The 18473-nt window shown below is 31.6% G+C and overlaps 1 protein-coding gene across 2 annotated transcripts in view; it reads right to left on the bottom strand.

Annotated features, from left to right (window-relative positions):
• Window positions 1-3071: 3071 nt before the first annotated feature.
• The window catches only part of LOC111711588 (DNA-directed RNA polymerase II subunit rpb1), a 58900-nt gene continuing 43498 nt past the window's right edge, over window positions 3072-18473 (bottom strand). For both annotated transcript variants that reach the window (XM_023485976.1, XM_023485977.1), the window contains exons 8-14: window positions 12152-12502; window positions 11049-11207; window positions 7747-7808; window positions 7377-7424; window positions 7188-7247; window positions 4252-4308; window positions 3072-3702 (exon numbers count right to left, since the gene is read on the bottom strand). In XM_023485976.1, the coding sequence (XP_023341744.1) occupies window positions 3658-3702; window positions 4252-4308; window positions 7188-7247; window positions 7377-7424; window positions 7747-7808; window positions 11049-11207; window positions 12152-12502 (782 nt within the window). In that variant the 3' untranslated portion in view covers window positions 3072-3657. The remainder of the gene's footprint in view (window positions 3703-4251; window positions 4309-7187; window positions 7248-7376; window positions 7425-7746; window positions 7809-11048; window positions 11208-12151; window positions 12503-18473) is intronic.

Below are 18473 nucleotides of genomic sequence, written 5' to 3'. Positions count from 1 at the left end.
TTTTTATGTAGAGTTTCAAATCCGATAACGAATGACGTGCTTATTCAATAATCCAACTTTAATAATAAAATGTATACTTTGAAATAAAAAAAAACATTATGGTTAAGTGAGACCCTTTAAACTGTGGATTAGAAAGTCGGATGAACATGAAACACAATAATTGTGTCGTGCAGAAAATCAAATTTTATAAGACAAACATTTTCTAATTTTGCATCGAATGATAAATTGAAATATTTTACTGGAACTCGGAAGAATTGTTTTTTATTTAAAACATGTGTACAGTGTACAGTGTTGTTGACGGAAAACAGCAACACGCTAGACAAATCAGGATAATAGGCCGGTTAGGATTCTGGTGGGGGATGTTTATTATCCCCAGACAATTCTTTCCCGATAGGCCGCACAAATACACACACAACAGAGTAACCCCGTCTCAGAAATTCGATAACAAAATCTTTATCACTAATGCTTCTTATGAAAATATTTTGCTTAACTTTAATGATTTCACAACAACGAAAATATTTTAAGCTCCGTCGGAGGAGGACAAGGGAATTGCGGGCTGAAAAATTTGGTTTGGCTGTCTCCGACAGGAGATTCAAGTTGAAGACGACATTTTATAGAGGTTTTAAAATTAATGGTTAACAAGTGTGCACAAATAAAGACAATATAAAAAAGAGACATAAATATATTTATTTATATTTGTATTTTAGTAGCTAGCATTTATTTATTTATGAGCGATCAAAAAAAACTAAGAACGGTTGTACTTATAGAGCACATTTTTTCTTGTAACTCCCATTATGTATTATTTGAGTGAACGTTCACGGCCGGTCAAAATTAGAATATTTACTTTTCAGTCTAAAAAATAATTTGGATTTTCTATTTCTAACTGTAAATGTTGCAAAACAGAGCATGACTTTAGTGTGATAAATCAAGGGGTGTCTTGATATTTTGAGCCTCTTGCTAACCTGGCTTAACATTCAATCTTAAATGTTAAATGGGTTGATCATTTCTAAGTTTTGAGAAGATAACCTGATAATGCCATTGGGGCCTGATAACTTGATGGGTGGAGGGGGATGTCTTGCAAACCTAGTGTTTATAGATTTATTTAAGATTTACCCAGAAACAGGTAGAAATAAGATTGCTTGATCGTCTTCTTGAAATGTACTGCGGCATTACCGATACCACGTTGTGAATCGTGCATACCACTCTACAAACGGAGGGTAACTTAAAAAATTCGCCATAAAAAGTGTGGAACTATCAAAGACGATATTTAAGTATTGTGCAGTCTCCACCAATTTTCACAGTTGTTGTTGATTTTTATTTCACACAACATAAAACTGCAGAATAGGAAGACGACTTTAAGACCCAAGTTATAATTTTAAATAGATCCAGCTGAGTATTAGGCACAGCATATTTACACTGTATACGGAGCCACATTAATTCACAAAATACTTGTAAAACTTTTTGCTTGATATCAACACCAAGTAAATACTTTCCTTTAAGTGACAAGTGACCCTTATTTGAAAGAGTGGCATTTCTGATTCACAACAGGACAAAACTGGTTTGGACCATGGATATACAGGGTGTCCCACATCATATTAGATCGTCAATGGGTCTAAATTACAATTTCCGGGGCCAATCAGAAAATTTTAGAAGAATAAATCATTTTGAAAAATTGAATAAGGCTAATATAAATATTTTCTTGCAGGAAATGTTATGTTTTTCGAATATTATATGTTTATTTTGGCGTAAAAGCTTGGAGATAATCTAATATGATATGGGACGCTCTGTATAATAGAATGAATTTATCATAGACAAGATGGTTTGATGTAATTTTACAATTTATCTTTGGTTTCGTAAAGTTAATAGTTGTCAAATTAGAAATTTATCCGAATAGTGTGTACGCTCTGTACACTTTTATATTTATATTGGTTTTAAATTCAAACAATCAACATTAAAACACTAGTTATCAAATAAAATAATCATTGTAGGTGCTAATAATGGTGGGAAAATAACAACACGGTTAAAAACTTCTAATTTTGTTTTTTTTAGGTATAGGATAGGATGCTCTCCTGCTGAAATAAAGCTAAAATTGTGATTTTGTTACGCATCTCATGTGTATAAAAATACCACATATTTCAAAACAAAATTTGTTAGATGTCATTAAATATAGTTTTGTAATAGTCTAAAGCAGAATTTTAGGTAAGTAACGTAAGCAAGGCCCGAAAAAACCTTGGTTTTAAGTAGCTCCAAATATTTTTTAACCAATTACATTGCAATCTGTTTTAAGATAAAGTTTATCTAAAAAGATAATAAAGTTATGCATTCTAACGGCAAATTACGTAAAAAGCAATGATGGAAATGCTTAAAAGTCCTAAATAGAAAAGACGACATTCTATGGCTTCTTATTGAACCCAATGGAGGCGTCTGGTTTTGCGTATAAATCCCAATGCCTACTCTAAAACTTTGAAAAATTTAGTCTCTTTCTTTGTATCATAAAAATTGTCGTAGATACTAAAGATTTGAACAACCAATTGTTGATATTTTATGCTCTGAATTTAAGACAAATTTCTTAATATCTCAGTCAATTCTCAAGGTCCATTTGTTGCTACCCAACTCTCAGGAGGCAAAGTTATGTTTACAATATTTTAGCTACAGTATCTTATTTCTGCTTACTATACCAAAGCTCCTCTCCGATGTGGACCCTGAACTTCACTTCAAACTTTTTAAAGTACAAATAATTTTTATAGAATAAACGATAGCCAGAGTGAAAATTTGTTAGATTGAAACCTTAGATGCACTATGAAGAGATTAAAAAAACTTCCCAAAAAATCTAGGGTCCACTCAGCTATAACAGCTTTTGAAGCACACCCAGAAAAATACATGTACGCTGGCCCAGAATATTATAGATCGATAGATAGATTATAGACATCTATAAGGGGGCAGTGAATTTTGAGTATAAAATTATGGCCTTACCTTACCTTTGGGGAAACGGGGGGATGGGGCAATACAAAACAAATCTAGACAAAAAACCTGTATTTTTCATTGAAAAACTGTACAATACATAAATTATTGTTAAATAAATAAATAGATAAATAAGTACATTATGTTTCACATAAAACTGTTGAGATAGGTAGATAAAGTCGTTGTTATAAACATCAATAGAATAAAGTCGACTTTCGATTTCAATTTTGATTTTTTACCAAGCTTTCAAACTTCATAGAAATACATAAAAATAAAACAAAGAGAAGCTGTTCATTAACAGGTTCTCTTTGTTAACTTGTTAATTAACAGATTCTCTTTGTTAACTTGTTAATTAACAGGTTCTCTTTGTTAACTTGTTAAGTTGTTAACTAACAGTTTCTCTTTGTTAACTTGTTAATTAACAGGTTCTCTTTGTTAACTTGTTAATTAACAGCTTCTCTTCGTTAACTTGTTAATTAACAGGTTCTGTTTGTTAAATTGTTAATTAACAGCCTCTCTTCGTTAACTTGTTAACTAACAGCCTCTCTTCGTTTACTTGTTAATTAACAGCTTCTCTTTGTTAACTTGTAATCTTTTAATTTAAAAAAAGAATTAAAATCGACGCTTGAATAGAAAAATAGTCTCCATTGTATTGATATGAACGCCGACCACTATAGATAGAAAGATACACAGAGGTTAGGCGCTATGATGTTTCCAACTCTCGTAAACTTTATTTACGCTCTGAAATAAATAGAAAATTTATTTTCCAAACTAATTTTAAGGTTTTAAGATTTAAAAAAAATGTATTCACTTCTAAGAACGGTTGTTTAATTGTGCTAAACCATAAGTTTAGCTCATGTCTGTAAGGAAATTGTCCGGTTTTATTGTAATCTGACAAAAAAACAAATACAAAATAAAAATAGAATTGTAGAATTGAACATTCCTTATTGTTCTTTTTTATAAAAGTTTTAACTTTCAACCCTCACAAAGTTCTAAACTTATACGGTAAAAACCAAGGTAAAAACTAGAAAAAATGGAATTCCCATCGTCTTTTTATTATTATCATGTCGCTAAGGAAACGGAAGGACGAATACGACTAACCTAGCAAAGTTTTGGAATTGAGTTTACATTTTATAAAAAACATCTGGGCACAAAATAATGATAAAATGAGTTTAAAACGTTTTTTTTAATGCTTAAATTCTCAAAGAAAAGTACATTCAGCAGAATTTTCCAAGAAGTTTTTTTAAAAAATTTGTATAATTCTATTTTGATTTATTTTTAAAAACTCACCTTAAGGTTATTCCAATATCCTTTCAAATCCTTCCTCCATAGATTGTTGTCCACAACCTGACCAACAATATTATTTTATCCTCAAAACGGGACAGAAAATTCTTTATTTTAATTTATGTTAAAAAACTGACCAAAACTGTCAACATAACCCATCCTTATCATTAACAAGAAAGCTAGTGGAAATATTAATTACGCATGCGCAAGAAACATACATTGACTAGCAACCGCCAAAATAAATAACTTTCCTTTTTTAACAAAAAAAAAACTATTTTAAAGAATTTGCGAGCACCTAAAAATTGTAATTTCCACACCTATCTAGTCACAAGAAACAAAATAAACAAAATAAGAATAGTTGCCACAAACTCTGATTTAATCCCAATCTTTGGAAGACTTTAGATATTTCAAACAATTTTGGATTGTATAATATTTGATATTTTGGAGGTATAAAATGTGTGTATAAGACGTGTTGAGTTCACACTACTTAAGATATAAACACAGTCCAAGGTTTAAAGAGTAGCATTGTAAATCAGGCAATGTCATCTTTGCAACAAAATTCTTCTTCTCATAACGGTTTTGGAATTTAGAAATTTACAGAAATTGAAGATTGAATTTTAAAACGACGAAATCTTCCTTAATGTTGCTCAATTAAAGGTTGGAGGGTACCATTGTCAGTCAGTTAAAGATATTTACAACTGCAATAGTTTTGATCATTACACTGTGATTTGAAGTTCTCACGTTCTCAAAGCAAAAATTGATGAGAATTTTTCCAATTACTTCTTAAAAACTAAAACTAACAATTGCTTTATAGTGCCAACATGTTTATAGAGGGATACAGAAAAGCATAATCGAGTTAAAACGGTAAAATCTGAGCTCCAGGTGGTGCGTTGATGGGACTCTTTATATATAGGTTGAATCTATGTGAATATGTTTTATCTTAAGCTTTCTGAATGCCCTTGTTCTTTTATAATTTATAATGCTTTGTATTTATATATCACATTTGGCTAGACGCTTGCTAATAAATATTCTAAAAGAATGGACCCAATATATTGATTTGTGTGGAATTATTGTAATTTATTTAAATGAGTTTAATTTGATAAATGATTATTTCCATCGCTGGCCAATTATATAAATTGTCTAAATAAACAATTGAGCATGAGCTCCTGTGCTTAGGGATGGGCATTGGTTTTTCGAACGAGCGAAATTTTTGGAAACGGATGAAATCTTTCGTGAAACGGGTTTCGTTCAGGAAAAAAAGTACAAAGGACGAACAAAATAGATCGTTCAGAGAAATAAAAAAATTTCTTTTTTAAAAAGAACTATTTAAAATCGTTCAAAAAAATTGAAAAAAAACTTTCGTTTTTAACTGAATAAACGAATTGTCCAAAAAATTTAAAAAAATAAACCGATCGTTTTTTTACTTATAAACGATTTTTTGCAACAAACTTCTTAAAGAACGATAGTATTTTACCGAACGAATTATTTATTCGAACTAATTTCTGAAAAAACTTTTTTGGCTGAAATAACGATTTGATTAAACAACAGATTTTACTGAACGATCGTTTAATGAGAAAACGAACAAAAAGATGGAAAATGAACGATGATATTGAGCATGAACGAAATCAATTTTTTGTTTACGAACGATAAACAAACAAAACAAAAAAAGTAAAAAAAAAGTCAAACGTGTCCTTCTCTAGCGTGGCCCGGAAACCAGAATTTAGAATCNCCCCAATATAAAATCCAATTCATGGTTTTATACGTTTATAGGTTTGTTTCATCAATTCGATCTTGATTGGATGTAAATAAAGTACATAAAGATACTTTTATTTATTAATAAAATTTCAATACGGTCTAGTTTCTAAAAATCTTTTGGAACTGCAAAATTCAAAATCTGATCCTGGCAATCCTTTTAATTTTATCCCTGCATACATTCCTTACAGCTCCTAGAATATACAGGACATTTGCAATTAATCTTTTTAAACTTAGAATTAAAAAGTTTTCAAGAAATCTATTTGGAAAAATCTTTTTAAAACCTTCCATAAAAAGCAGTTACAAGAAAACTCTTCAAATCCTAACTTACAATCAAATTAAAATCTGCCAAAAAAAAAATCCCATTACAACCTAACTTAAATTCGACCCTTTTAAATTCAAGAAAAAAATCTTTATAATTCCTTTAAAACCACCTTAAAACTTTAAAATTCCTTTAGATGTCAGAAAAATAAATACTTGCTTAAAGGGACTGTAAAGGAAAAATGAAAGGGGGTATAGGCTGAAAGCTAATCACTTTAGCTCTTGATCGCGACCCATGAAAGTTTTATCTGATGTTCCTGTCTCGAGAAATTGATATAAAACTGTGTTAAAATTATACGAAAGTTCATAAATGTAAAATTGATAAAATCTTAGACTTAAATCACGTGACCAGAACTATCACCAATGCCAGAGTATACTGATCAAGTGTCTCCGCCTGTATCACGTGACCACTTTACTGTTCTGCCATTGGTGGAATTTCTGAATAAAATCTATTAAAAATAGAAATAACAAATATAAAAGTAAACCTAATTTACAATTAGCTTTCTCTGGGATATCATCGTTTTCAGATTAGTTGCATATTTGCTGAATTTGATCTTTTTAAACCTACTACTTTTATACAAAATTGTATATATAATAATTTTCGTATAAATTCGCAAAGTTGTATATCAATTTCTCGAGATTGGAACATCAGATATGACTTTCATGGGTAGCGATCAAGAGCTAAAATGATTAGCTTTCAGCCTATACCCCCTTTCATTTTTCCTTTACAGACCCTTTAACAATCAAAATCCATCAAAATCTAAGTAATAAAAAAGATATACATTCGAAACAAATCTTTTTCAATCGTAGCATAAAATCTTTGTAACCTTCGCACAGTCCCTTCAATTCTTAAATTTAAAAATAATTTCCTGAAGAACATGATCACAGTCGACACTAATATACTTCTCAGGGTGGGACTGGTCGGGTACCTAGATTATTATTATTATTATTATTATTATTATTATTATTATTATTATTATTATTATTACTATTATTATAATTATTATCATTATTATTATTTTATTATTTCAATTATTATTGTAATCTCTAGTTTTTACCGGTGCACTGCTTTTATTTACATCAACATGGACTCCAATCTGCTCGAACTAGAAAAAAAATTTTGCTGTAGTTTGGTTTATTTCAGAAGTCTGATTTGTGAATAAAAATTCCGAATTCACGCAACCTCGTTTCTCATAAAATCACGAAACCTCTCATAAAATTCAGCTTTATTCAGAAATATTTAGAGGCGCACCTAAACCTACACTGGGGATGGGGTTGAGCTTGTATCTATTTGTTAGACCAAATAATTCCGGATATTTTAAATGAAATCTTAAATTAAAATTCCAACAAAAAATCAAGAATGAAAAGGGTTAAATCTGTAAATGTATAAAAATGTATACAGCAAATATGTGTATACACCGTACATACCTTATGAAGATCTATACCGGTAGAGCCCCCTGGATGCTGAACAGGGAAACTATGGTAGTCCTCTACAACCAACAGACAACATTTTTTAATGCGACCAATTTTCATTTTCTGTGCATACAGTAGGACCCATAAAATTGTGGAATATAAAGACGATATTTAAGCAATTATATTTGTATTTGATTTTATAAAAAGCAAAAGGTTTTACCAGCAGATTTAAAATTAACTTATCAAGTGAAGATGGTCTGTTTATGTACACTGCACATTGTTTATTTTATATTTAAAATCATTACTTGACTCTTACAGTCGTCATCCTATTCCACAGTTTTAAGGCTCCTACTGTATGAAAGCTAAAATTTTCTAATCTCTATATCTTTGCAATCTGATTTGTAAACCTTTGGTATTTTAAACAGAATTCATTGTTTAATTGCCAAATCTAAGGTCTGCGACGTTGGGTTGCAATTAGCAAAGATTTATAATCTATCGATGAAAGATAAATCAGCTTCGACAGACATTTTATTAACAAAAGTATATTTAAAATATTTTAAAGATCACGTCGCTGCTGTGGTAATTTTAAATTAGCGTTACAGTCCAAACTAGGACCACAAAGGTTGGCCCAGCTTCGGTATTCAAATGTACACCGGTTGTACGTGAGAAATTATTATAGAAACATAACATTGATTTTATTAATCAAAAAGTATATCCTTTAATAGCAGTTTGTAAAGTTATAAAATTTAATTCAGTTTGAGCTGTGTTTAAATATGGTTTACGCATTGCATTGAAAGTCTAAACATTACGCAATAAAAGGTTTATGTGTCTAGTCTGTTGTACGAATCATATCCTGAAAGTTGAAGGATATAGTACGCATAGAACATTTTACATGATATGTGACTAAATATTTACTCATTACATTGTATACCTATTGTTTCATTAATTTATATCGTATTAACTCCTAATGGCCATGGCCGCATTTTCTATAAGTTTGAAATTCATCCATAGAGAATAGAATATATATTAGAGGGGAATTTACTAGAAAAAAGTGTAAAACGGCCATTTTGTTGTACTGTTTCCATACTGCAGGTGTACTTCACATATTTATGCTATATAACTTGTTGGGTCCTGGAATATCATTTTATAGAAAATCTAAAACTATTGTTAAAAGAAAACCAAATTATGAAATAGGTTGGTTTCATAATTGACTAATGATCATTTCACATAGACTCTATGCCTTCCACTTTACAAACGATGATTTTCCGTTATAACTTTAAATCAAATGATGTCTTTTTATTCACCTAATTCATTATAAAGTTTATTTAACAGTTTAAAAAATTCGAAATTGAAATGAATAGTCTAGGGAACATACTGTATTAATGTACTCTACTGCATATAATTTGTGAACATTTACATGATTTGTACACTTTGAACTCCCTTTCAGTTTCAGGCTGAAAGGGACTGAAAAAATTCATACCGAGAGATTCTTAAAATTGCCCTCTAATATATATTCTATTCTCTATGCATTCATCCTCAAGCACCCTGGACTAACCAGCGTTTAAAAGGAATCATAACTATTTCAATTTATAACTTAAATATAAAGAAATTTATGTATCCTTTTTGCCTGGCGTGGCCGGACTTTTGAAAAACGCAATTTCAAGGCACTAAATTTACCATTTGAAAACGGAAAAGCCGGAAGACTCAAATGTTGTGGCATGGAAGACCGAACGGTTGTGGCTTAAATCTGCCGGAAGAAAAAAAACTAATATTCGGTGTGGAAGGGGGAAATATTGTGGCTTATGGCCACCATGCCTTCCCCCTTTGCACGAATATAAACCAGGGATATGTAGAGGAGGCGTTCGGTTTATTCAATTTAAAGGAACTGAGTTTTTGTCACAAACTCAAAATGTCTAATCCCTATATCTTTACAATCTGAAAATATAAACCTTTGTTATTTCAAACTTAGATTGTTAGGTCTAACGGAATTCATAGTTTGAAATATCAAAGGTCTACGACATTGGGTAGCAACGATAGAGAGATTTGAAAAGTAGAGTTTGTGACAAAAACTCATTTCCTTTGACCGGTTTAATTGAAACATTAAAAAATATTTAAACTTACAGAGTTGTCACTTCTTACTTTTTCATTCGCCAACAAATGAAAAAAGCAAAAATTTAATTTCCAAATTGGTCTAATTGTGATCATGATAAAGGCACTTTATTAAAATGCCTGATACCTCAATATAAGTCCTTGCAGGGTGTGAAGAGGGATTTAATTAATCCATTAATTAATGCATAAAATGGAGATTAATGCTTGATCCAGAGATGTACAACATTAAAGCTCTCTAACTGAGCTTAAAAACTTTAGAATAAAGATATCCTTAATCCCGGTTACTTAATCTGAGTATCCAATGGACACACTCTTGATTTTCTTCTTAAACCATTCTTTCTTGGATATAGTAGCGAAAAATCAAAAACCGGCTTTTCTAAGTTAGAGCTAGAGTGCCTCCCATTTCTGTATATAATATTTTATGGCGCGCAAAATTTTTAATTCATCGGCTTCCTATACGCAACTCTGATTGGTTGAATTTTATACACTTTTCAGGGATACAAGTACAAGATTAGATTAGTCTCGATATTAAAAAAAAAGATATGATCAAGCATTAATCTCGATATCCACCATTCTAAAGTTTTCAGCTCTGGTCAATTTTTAAGCTTGATTAGTTCTTTTTGCCGTTGGTCGCCACTCCCCATACGAACCTATCCAGTATCCACATATACTTTTAGTCGCCCTTGATACTAAATTCAATAGCTGCAAGTTTCTATTTCTAAGTTTTGAAGGAGTAATCATCAAAATCTATTAGCTATTCACCGTCAGGATGTAACATTTTGTTTATAACACCAAATTTTTCAAATTGAGTAAATTGTGTAGTGAAGAATTGTATTGTATATTGATATTCCGGTAGAAATTCCAAGTATTTTTATGGATATAAATTCCTAGATATATTACAGGTTGAAGGAAATATGACAAGAAGCCTTTAGCACAACTCATTGTATTCGCTTCGCTTGCTTTTAAATATCCTTTCCTTTTTTAACAAAACAAGGCTTTTGCCTGTCATAGTTTAAAATTAACTTCCGAAAAGTTTTGGTATATACTTTTTAAACCCTTACTTCTTTGAAACCTTAAGTCGTCAAATAAGATTTTCTTCAAAAAGCATGACACACAAAAGTTTACACCATCTGGTTGCAAAGATATTGTGATAAGGGAATCTAACTTTTAGTCTAATAAAAGTTTAAAAGTTTTAGATTTTGTCTTTCCTTTTAAAGATTGTAGATGAGCACAGATCTCCTCTCTAGTATGGTATTCAGGGTCGTACACAGGATCTTGTACATGCGTAGTCGAGGACTGTACGGGCTGCTGTACATGCGTAGTAGAGGAGTGTACGGGAGTGTTTACTGGCTGTACCGGAGTATATTCTAAACAATTATGTACGTTTGGTTAATGTTTACTAATTGTACTAGAAAGAAAAAACGTATTATTATATATTTTTCCCAAAAAAATGTAAAGATTAGTCAGGCAAGGAATTAGCAAAACCCCCATTCACCATTCAATGGGGAAAGCAAAAATACAAAAAATATGGCTACCCAAAATAATATTTTCTCAAGCCCCTCCCCCCTTTCGACGGATATCTTTAAAATATTAAAACGTTTAACAGTGGATTAATTCTATAAACCCTCCTAAAGCAATATTTGTATAGCTGGGTGGTGCGCGTAGCTAATCTACCCATTCTACACGTTTACGCATCATAGTTTACTATAGAATAGTTTTAAAGAAAGATGATGTTGAATAAATGTTCAAGTGGTCACTTCCGTCTGAAAAGTGATGTATGCGATTTGATAAGTAATTGAACTTATATGTTTTACCGTTTTTAAGAATGTAAAAGTAAAAGAAAACGATGAGTGTTGTATTTAGATTTAATATATATATTTAAAATGTATGAAAATGTTATTGTATTATTCTTATAATTACTAATTTTCCTGTGTTCTATAGCTTTAATTTTTCAAATCAAATAATCAAAAGTGTAAAAAAAGTTAAAATGGACATTTTTGTTATCATTAAGATATTGTGCAGTTTTACAAACAAATTATATGAAATTAGAAATAAAAAACCTATCTGGTTTGACGGATACCGAATTCATGTAATTAATTGAAATGGACAATAATCAACGTTTTAACCAATGTCTGTTGAACTGAGGTTTGTTTATATTCAACATGTGACGGCGAAGGACTGCACAAAAACTGTTTTTTAAAGGTAGTGATAATATGTCACGCTAAGCAAACAAACGTAATCATGCAGATTTATAAATGATGAAACTGTAACTAAAATAACACTGTAGTAATTGATCCTTTTCTTACACTACCTGTAATAACTGGCTGGATTGGCGCGCCGTACTGTTCCTTCTCCTCGGTGTACCCTGCCAGGTCAAGAACCGGTTTTATTGGCGCACCATACTGTTCCTGCTCTTTATTGTACTCTGCCGCGTCAAGAACCGGTTTTATTGGCGCACCATACTCTTCCTCAGTATAGCTGGCCAGGTCCAAAACTGGTTTTACCGGAGCTCCGTACTCTTCCGCCTCGTTGTAGCTTGGCAGGGGATCTGTGTAGATTGGTTGGTCTACAATGTAGCTGGGCTGCTCAGGTGAGTAGCTGGGCAGGTCATCATTGTAGATCACCAGGGAGTTGTCATCAATTGGAGTGAACGGCACAATAACTAAAAAAATTAATAATTTAGAACCATATTTCTTTTCATTTTTAACGGTCTTGGGAGACACTAGAATCTCCCGAGAAATTAATGACTAATTTGGCGTACCGTCCCGTTTTGCCTCTTATAGTCTGATTTGTACTGCACAGCTTGCTATAGCTGCTTAAAAGTCAGCCCGGTATTTGAAATGAACCGGAGTTTGCAGTGAAGGGACAGTTGACGAAATTTTAAGTGATCCTCAATTATTTTACAATGTATTTTATATATTTATAATATTTAACATGTCTAAAAAATGTCCTCGAAATATCCCTGTAATAAGTATTTTTGGGTATTGTATAATGTATAATGTTTAAGTGTCCGATGATAAGGCAGTTTTTTTATTCCCTTTTACCCCATTAAATCTGGACAATTACGTTTCAGCATCACTATTTTTCAACTTCTTATTAAATTTTTTAGTTTTAGTTTTATTATTTATTATACTTTTTATCACATTCACCTTTAAACATAAACCTTTTGAGTTTTTTCAATCTTCACCTGGATCTTTCCCCGGCCCTTCCTATATTTCTCATCCTATTCTTCCTCTTCCTCCCTTATAATTCTTATATCATTAAACTTCTACCCCCCCCATATTCTAATTCCCCAAATTATTTACTTGTACAATTCTAACTGATATTTCACGGGACCAATCCGTCCTTCCTCATAATAGGCTTAAATATTATTTGTCTTGAGGTTAACGTGTATAAATTTTATAAATTATGATGAGAATGCATATTTATTAAACCATCATTTTTCATGATTTAATGTCAGGATCACGCCCCAGTATTTAGTATTTCGTACAACAAAAAGTGTTTTAAAAAAAGCATGTCGTAACTTCTTTATTATCAAAATTCAAAATCAACCATGGACTTCTGAGTTATTCATGCATTCATTGCAAAGACGACATTAAAGTTGCTGAAATAAATATTATCTGTTTACACTGTTATGTGAAAAATACTCGCGAGATGATATTTTCTTTAGCCTATAGTTAGGCTCACGTCTGGTTTACCCAAAATACCCCCCTCTATTTCCTTATTGGGATAAAAATCTATTAACAGTTGACACATTTTGGGCTCCACTTTAATCATTTGCAACAAAAAAATGCAAATTTGAAAAATTTCAAATATTTATTGCAACATCATGTTAGTAAGCAAAAAATGTGAAAAAAAAAAAAAGGGTGAGAAATATGATAAATGTTCATTTTTTAAAAGCCCTTGACATGGCGAATTCAAATATGCAAAAAAAATGCAATACTTTTAAAAAATAAATTTGTATTCAAGGAAAACTGAAAATTTGCAAATTCTCTTCAAAGGCATCTGTGCAAAATTCAGTGCAAAATTTCTTCGCAAAAATTGTGCAATCTACTTCCTTTTGTTTAAGGCTTTCCAAAAAGCTATAAAATGTCAAAATCCAATGACCGGAAGTAAGTCTAAAGATAGATTTAGTCTGAAACTCTGTATGCCTGAGGGACTCAGGCAGCAGTTATAAAAGCGCCGCTTTGAGTCTAATGTAAGGAGCATGTGTTAGTCAAAAAATCTGAACAGACTCAGACCAATACTTTTTGATTTATCTTCGAAAAACCTTAGGGGGGGGGGGTCCCACCCCCTTCTCAGCCGAAATTTCCGACGAAATTTCAAGAGACCCCCTTTAAAGAGTCATGCATGTTCGATTCACTACAGAACCCTTTTAAACCTTTAGCTGAGCAACACTAAGAAAGATATCCACGTTTTTCTTTCCGGACATTTTCTTTCTACAGCATAAATCCGCAAGCGACCTTCTTAAAAGATAAATAAGTATGAAATGAACGTAAAAAAAAATTGAGTATAACTTTGTATTTAGCTGATTAAAGAATGGATTGACTAAACCACGAGGAGTTATAAATTCAGTGCTCTGATCTGATTAAACCCTAGCTAAAGGGTTGAACCCATAAACTTGTCTTATCACAATATGAGACTGCAGCACTATAACAGGCGTATCACTATCAGCTCCTAACACTTTGTTTTTCGTTTACCTCGTCATTGTAAACTTTTTCTCCAAGTCAGACACGTCCAGGGGGGATTCTATTCAATTAAACCCAGGGATCTAAGGGATTGTTCACTAATCTGCTCCAAATCTGTTCATACAAATAGTTTAAAGATGTTTATGCATTTTTTTTATCGCAATAATCTTAAAACACAAGGACTCAAAATTTGCAAGCTATGAACGCAAAAGTGAGTTTTACTAATAAGGTATAAATGTCTAGGGCTACAAAAAAGCATAAGTGAGTAAATGAGGTAAAATCTATAGCAAAGACATTGATACATTACAAAGTCGACCCAGTCTTTAATACTCTGCAATTTTGTTCTGGATCTTTGCAACTATTTGATCTCTAGTCGACTCATTATTTAAAATATCAAAGGTTTACATTAAATTAAAATTGTGAGGTTTGAATTGTTCTCATTAAATTTTAAAAAACAAACAAACAATGGTTTAGGATCAATCTATTTGTTAATTAATTTCTGTCACTAATTTTAATTTGTTTTAAAGGGACAGACTGGCTATGTTAGGTAGTTGAACTGAGTATGCAGGGTTGTGGACAAATTCTTTAGGATTCATTTAAGACATATTAAACTTTTCAAATATCTGTAAATCCTGAGTTTGAGCGCAAAGTCGACGTTTAAAATCGTACTTTTGGGTGGATACGTTTTCAGAATTGTTTTTCTTTTTAATTATTAAATAAGGACGATAAAAAATGTAAACAAAATTCGACAGACAACATTCGAAGAATTTGTAAAAATCTGCGAATAAATTCATAGAAATTATGAAATTCTTGCATTGATTTATTGACAAATTTCTTTTGAGAAATATGTTTCTAACCATCTAATTAGTTTACTGTAAAATTTTTACATTAGTTTTCGTCGTCATTATTTAATAATAAAAAAACGGTTCTGAAAACGTACCCTTCCAAATTCATGATTTTTCGTTTTCTATGTCTCAAATGAATCCTAAAGAATTTGTCCACAACACTGCATACTCAGCTTAACTACCCTACACAGCCGGTCTGTCCCTCTAATGAAAACAGACCAATAAAATAGTGTAATAAAACCAGCCCAAAAAAATCGCACTACAACACCAGCAGAACAGGAACTAACAAATAAAGTAAACAAAGACAGTTGCATATAAAGGTTTATGTTGCTCTAATTAGACATTAATTAGGACCGTGGTGCACTTGATACATTAACGGTTAATTCTTGATTATCATGTATACAGTATACACTGATACAATACACTGATACAGCCTTGTATACACTGATACAGTCTTGTATACACTGATACAGCCTTGTATATACTGATACCACCTTGTATACACTGATGCAGCCTTGTATACAATGATACAGTCTTGTATACACTGATACAGTCTTGTATACACTGATACAGTCTTGTATACACTGATACAGTCTTGTATATACTGATACAGTCTTGTATACACTGATACAGTCTTTTATACACTGATAAAGTCTTGTATACACTGATACAGTCTTGTATACACTGATACAGTCTTGTATACACTGATACAGTCTTGTATACACTAATACAGTCTTGTATAAACTGATACAGTCTTGTATACACTGATACAGTCTTAATTTCTTAAGTCCTCACATTTATTTTATTTATAACGCATACGTTTAAAATCTGTATCAATAAAGCTTAAAATTTGGAATGATACCCTAGATACAATTAAATTTTAAAATAACTTATCTAATTCCTATATTTTTGAAACCTAATGGAGCAAACCTTTGATATTTAAACCTTTAATGTTTGATTAACTTATAGTTTGAAATATCAATTATGGCAATTATGGAAATCAGTGCTGACTGCTGGTCCAAAGATATTGTTTAAAATGTTTGGTTATTTAATCTTATGTTTATTGAGTATTAAGAAACCATGGAGGCCGAATTAAGAACCTCCAAGAATTGGTTCCAATTGGGCGCCGGCTCAAATCTGGAAACACCTTGAACCGTGTGTATGTTGAACTGCGTCTAGAAGCGGTTCAAATTTTATATTTTCGGCCTCAGTAGGAAATTTAAAATGAAAAAAGATCAACTTTTAGAATTAAAATTATTAAAATATTTAAGAAAAAAAGGTCAAGTTGTAAATGATTTAATGTAAACTATTTGACCGAATACAATTTCTCCATTGAATCTTGGACCCATTAAGTTAATATCTTAATGCTAAGAAATATTTTAAATTGTATTATTCTAAAAACTAACTCAAGGTTGGATGAATTACAGGAGAAAAGTAAATATTTGATTGTCATTGTACCAGGATTACAAATACACAGGATAAATCTTGTTTTATTACACTCCAATTCCCTTCCTCCCGGTCCAGTTCTTAAAACTACTCCTGACTTCTCTCTCCCTACTCGATCCCCATCCTCTCCCCCCTTCCTCTGTACCCGTCATCCTATTTCCCTTGTTACCCCATCCCATTTATCCCCCCTCACCCCCTTCTCTCAGTCCGTCCCACCCAACTATTAAAATCTTATCACTCAGTTCTTGCTGAAATAATTTGTATCGAAGTCAACCCAAAGACAAAGAGTAAACCCGAACCCAGCAAACTTTAATAAGTTAGGATTTTAATCTAATATAGAATTATAACAGTATCTAATCGCAAATCTTTCATACGAATTTGCACAAAGATAATGTTAAGATATAAAATTTAAAATTTTAGTGTTTTGAAATCTTGAAAAACATAAAATTTTAAGATTTTAGACTGTAAATTTGAAGTTTTATATTTTGTAATAATACGACCGAAGAATGGTCAGTTAACAAGATAAAATCTTGAACGCATTCATCATATGACTTAACAAAAGGGTTTCGTAAATGAAACCAACCGACAAGTTTAGAGGTGTTTAATATTTTGACCAGATATTTGTTGATTTATCAGAAGTAGAATCACGATATTCGAAAAACAGTGGGACCCGTAAAACTGTGGAAAATCGTCAATTATACACATGAAACTCTGCCATTGCGAAGTGTAAACAGACCCATTCACATAATAGGTTAATTTTGAAGCTACTGGTAAACTAAACTATATTGCTTTATTACAACATCCAATACGCATACCATTGCTTAACTGTTGTCTTCCTGTTCCACAGTAGATGGTAATCAAAAGTTCATTATTCCGGAAGTGAAATGAATATCTATCTCTATAAACTAAGTAAGGAGTAAATATCCATGTAAGCTAAGGAAGAAATGTATATCCCTTTAAACTAAGTAAGAAGTAAATATCCCTGTAAACTAAGTAAGGAGTAAATATCCCTGTAAACTAAGTTAGGAGTAAATATCCCTGTAAACTAAGTTAGGAATAAACATCCATGTAAACTAAATTAGGAATAAATATCCCTGTAAACTAAGTGAGGAGTAAATATCCCTGTACACAAAGTGAGGAGTAAATATATCTGTAAACTAAGTGAGAAGTAAATTTCCCTGTAAACTAAGTGAGGATTAAATATCCCTGTTAACTTATTGAGGAGTAAATATCCCTGTAAACTAAGTTAGAAGTAAATATCCATGTAAAGTAAATTAGGAGTGATATCCCTGTAAAGTAAGTGAGGAGTAAATATCCCTGTAAACAGAGCGAGAAGTAAATATCTCTGTAAACTTAGTTAGGAATATAAATCCCTGTAAACTAGGTGTGGAGTAAATATCTTAAATATCTTTGAAAATAAGTCAGGAGTAAATGTCCCTGTTATCCAAGTGAGGAGTAAATATTCCTGTAAGTTAGGGGTAAATCCCTCTAAACTAAGGGAGGTGTAAATATCCCTGTAAACTAAGGGAGGTGTAAATGTCCCTGTAAGCTAAGTGAGGTGTAAATATCCCTGCAAATTAAGTGATGTGTAAATATCCCTGTAAACTAAGTGAGGTGTAAATATCCCTGTAAACTAAGTGAGGTGTAAATATCC

The sequence above is a fragment of the Eurytemora carolleeae genome, unplaced genomic scaffold (assembly GCF_000591075.1).
Source record: "Eurytemora carolleeae unplaced genomic scaffold, Eaff_2.0 scaffold184, whole genome shotgun sequence".
Lineage (NCBI taxonomy): Eukaryota > Metazoa > Arthropoda > Copepoda > Calanoida > Temoridae > Eurytemora > Eurytemora carolleeae.
Note: the sequence above shows the minus strand (reverse complement) of the source record. Positions and strands in the feature narration are given on the sequence as shown.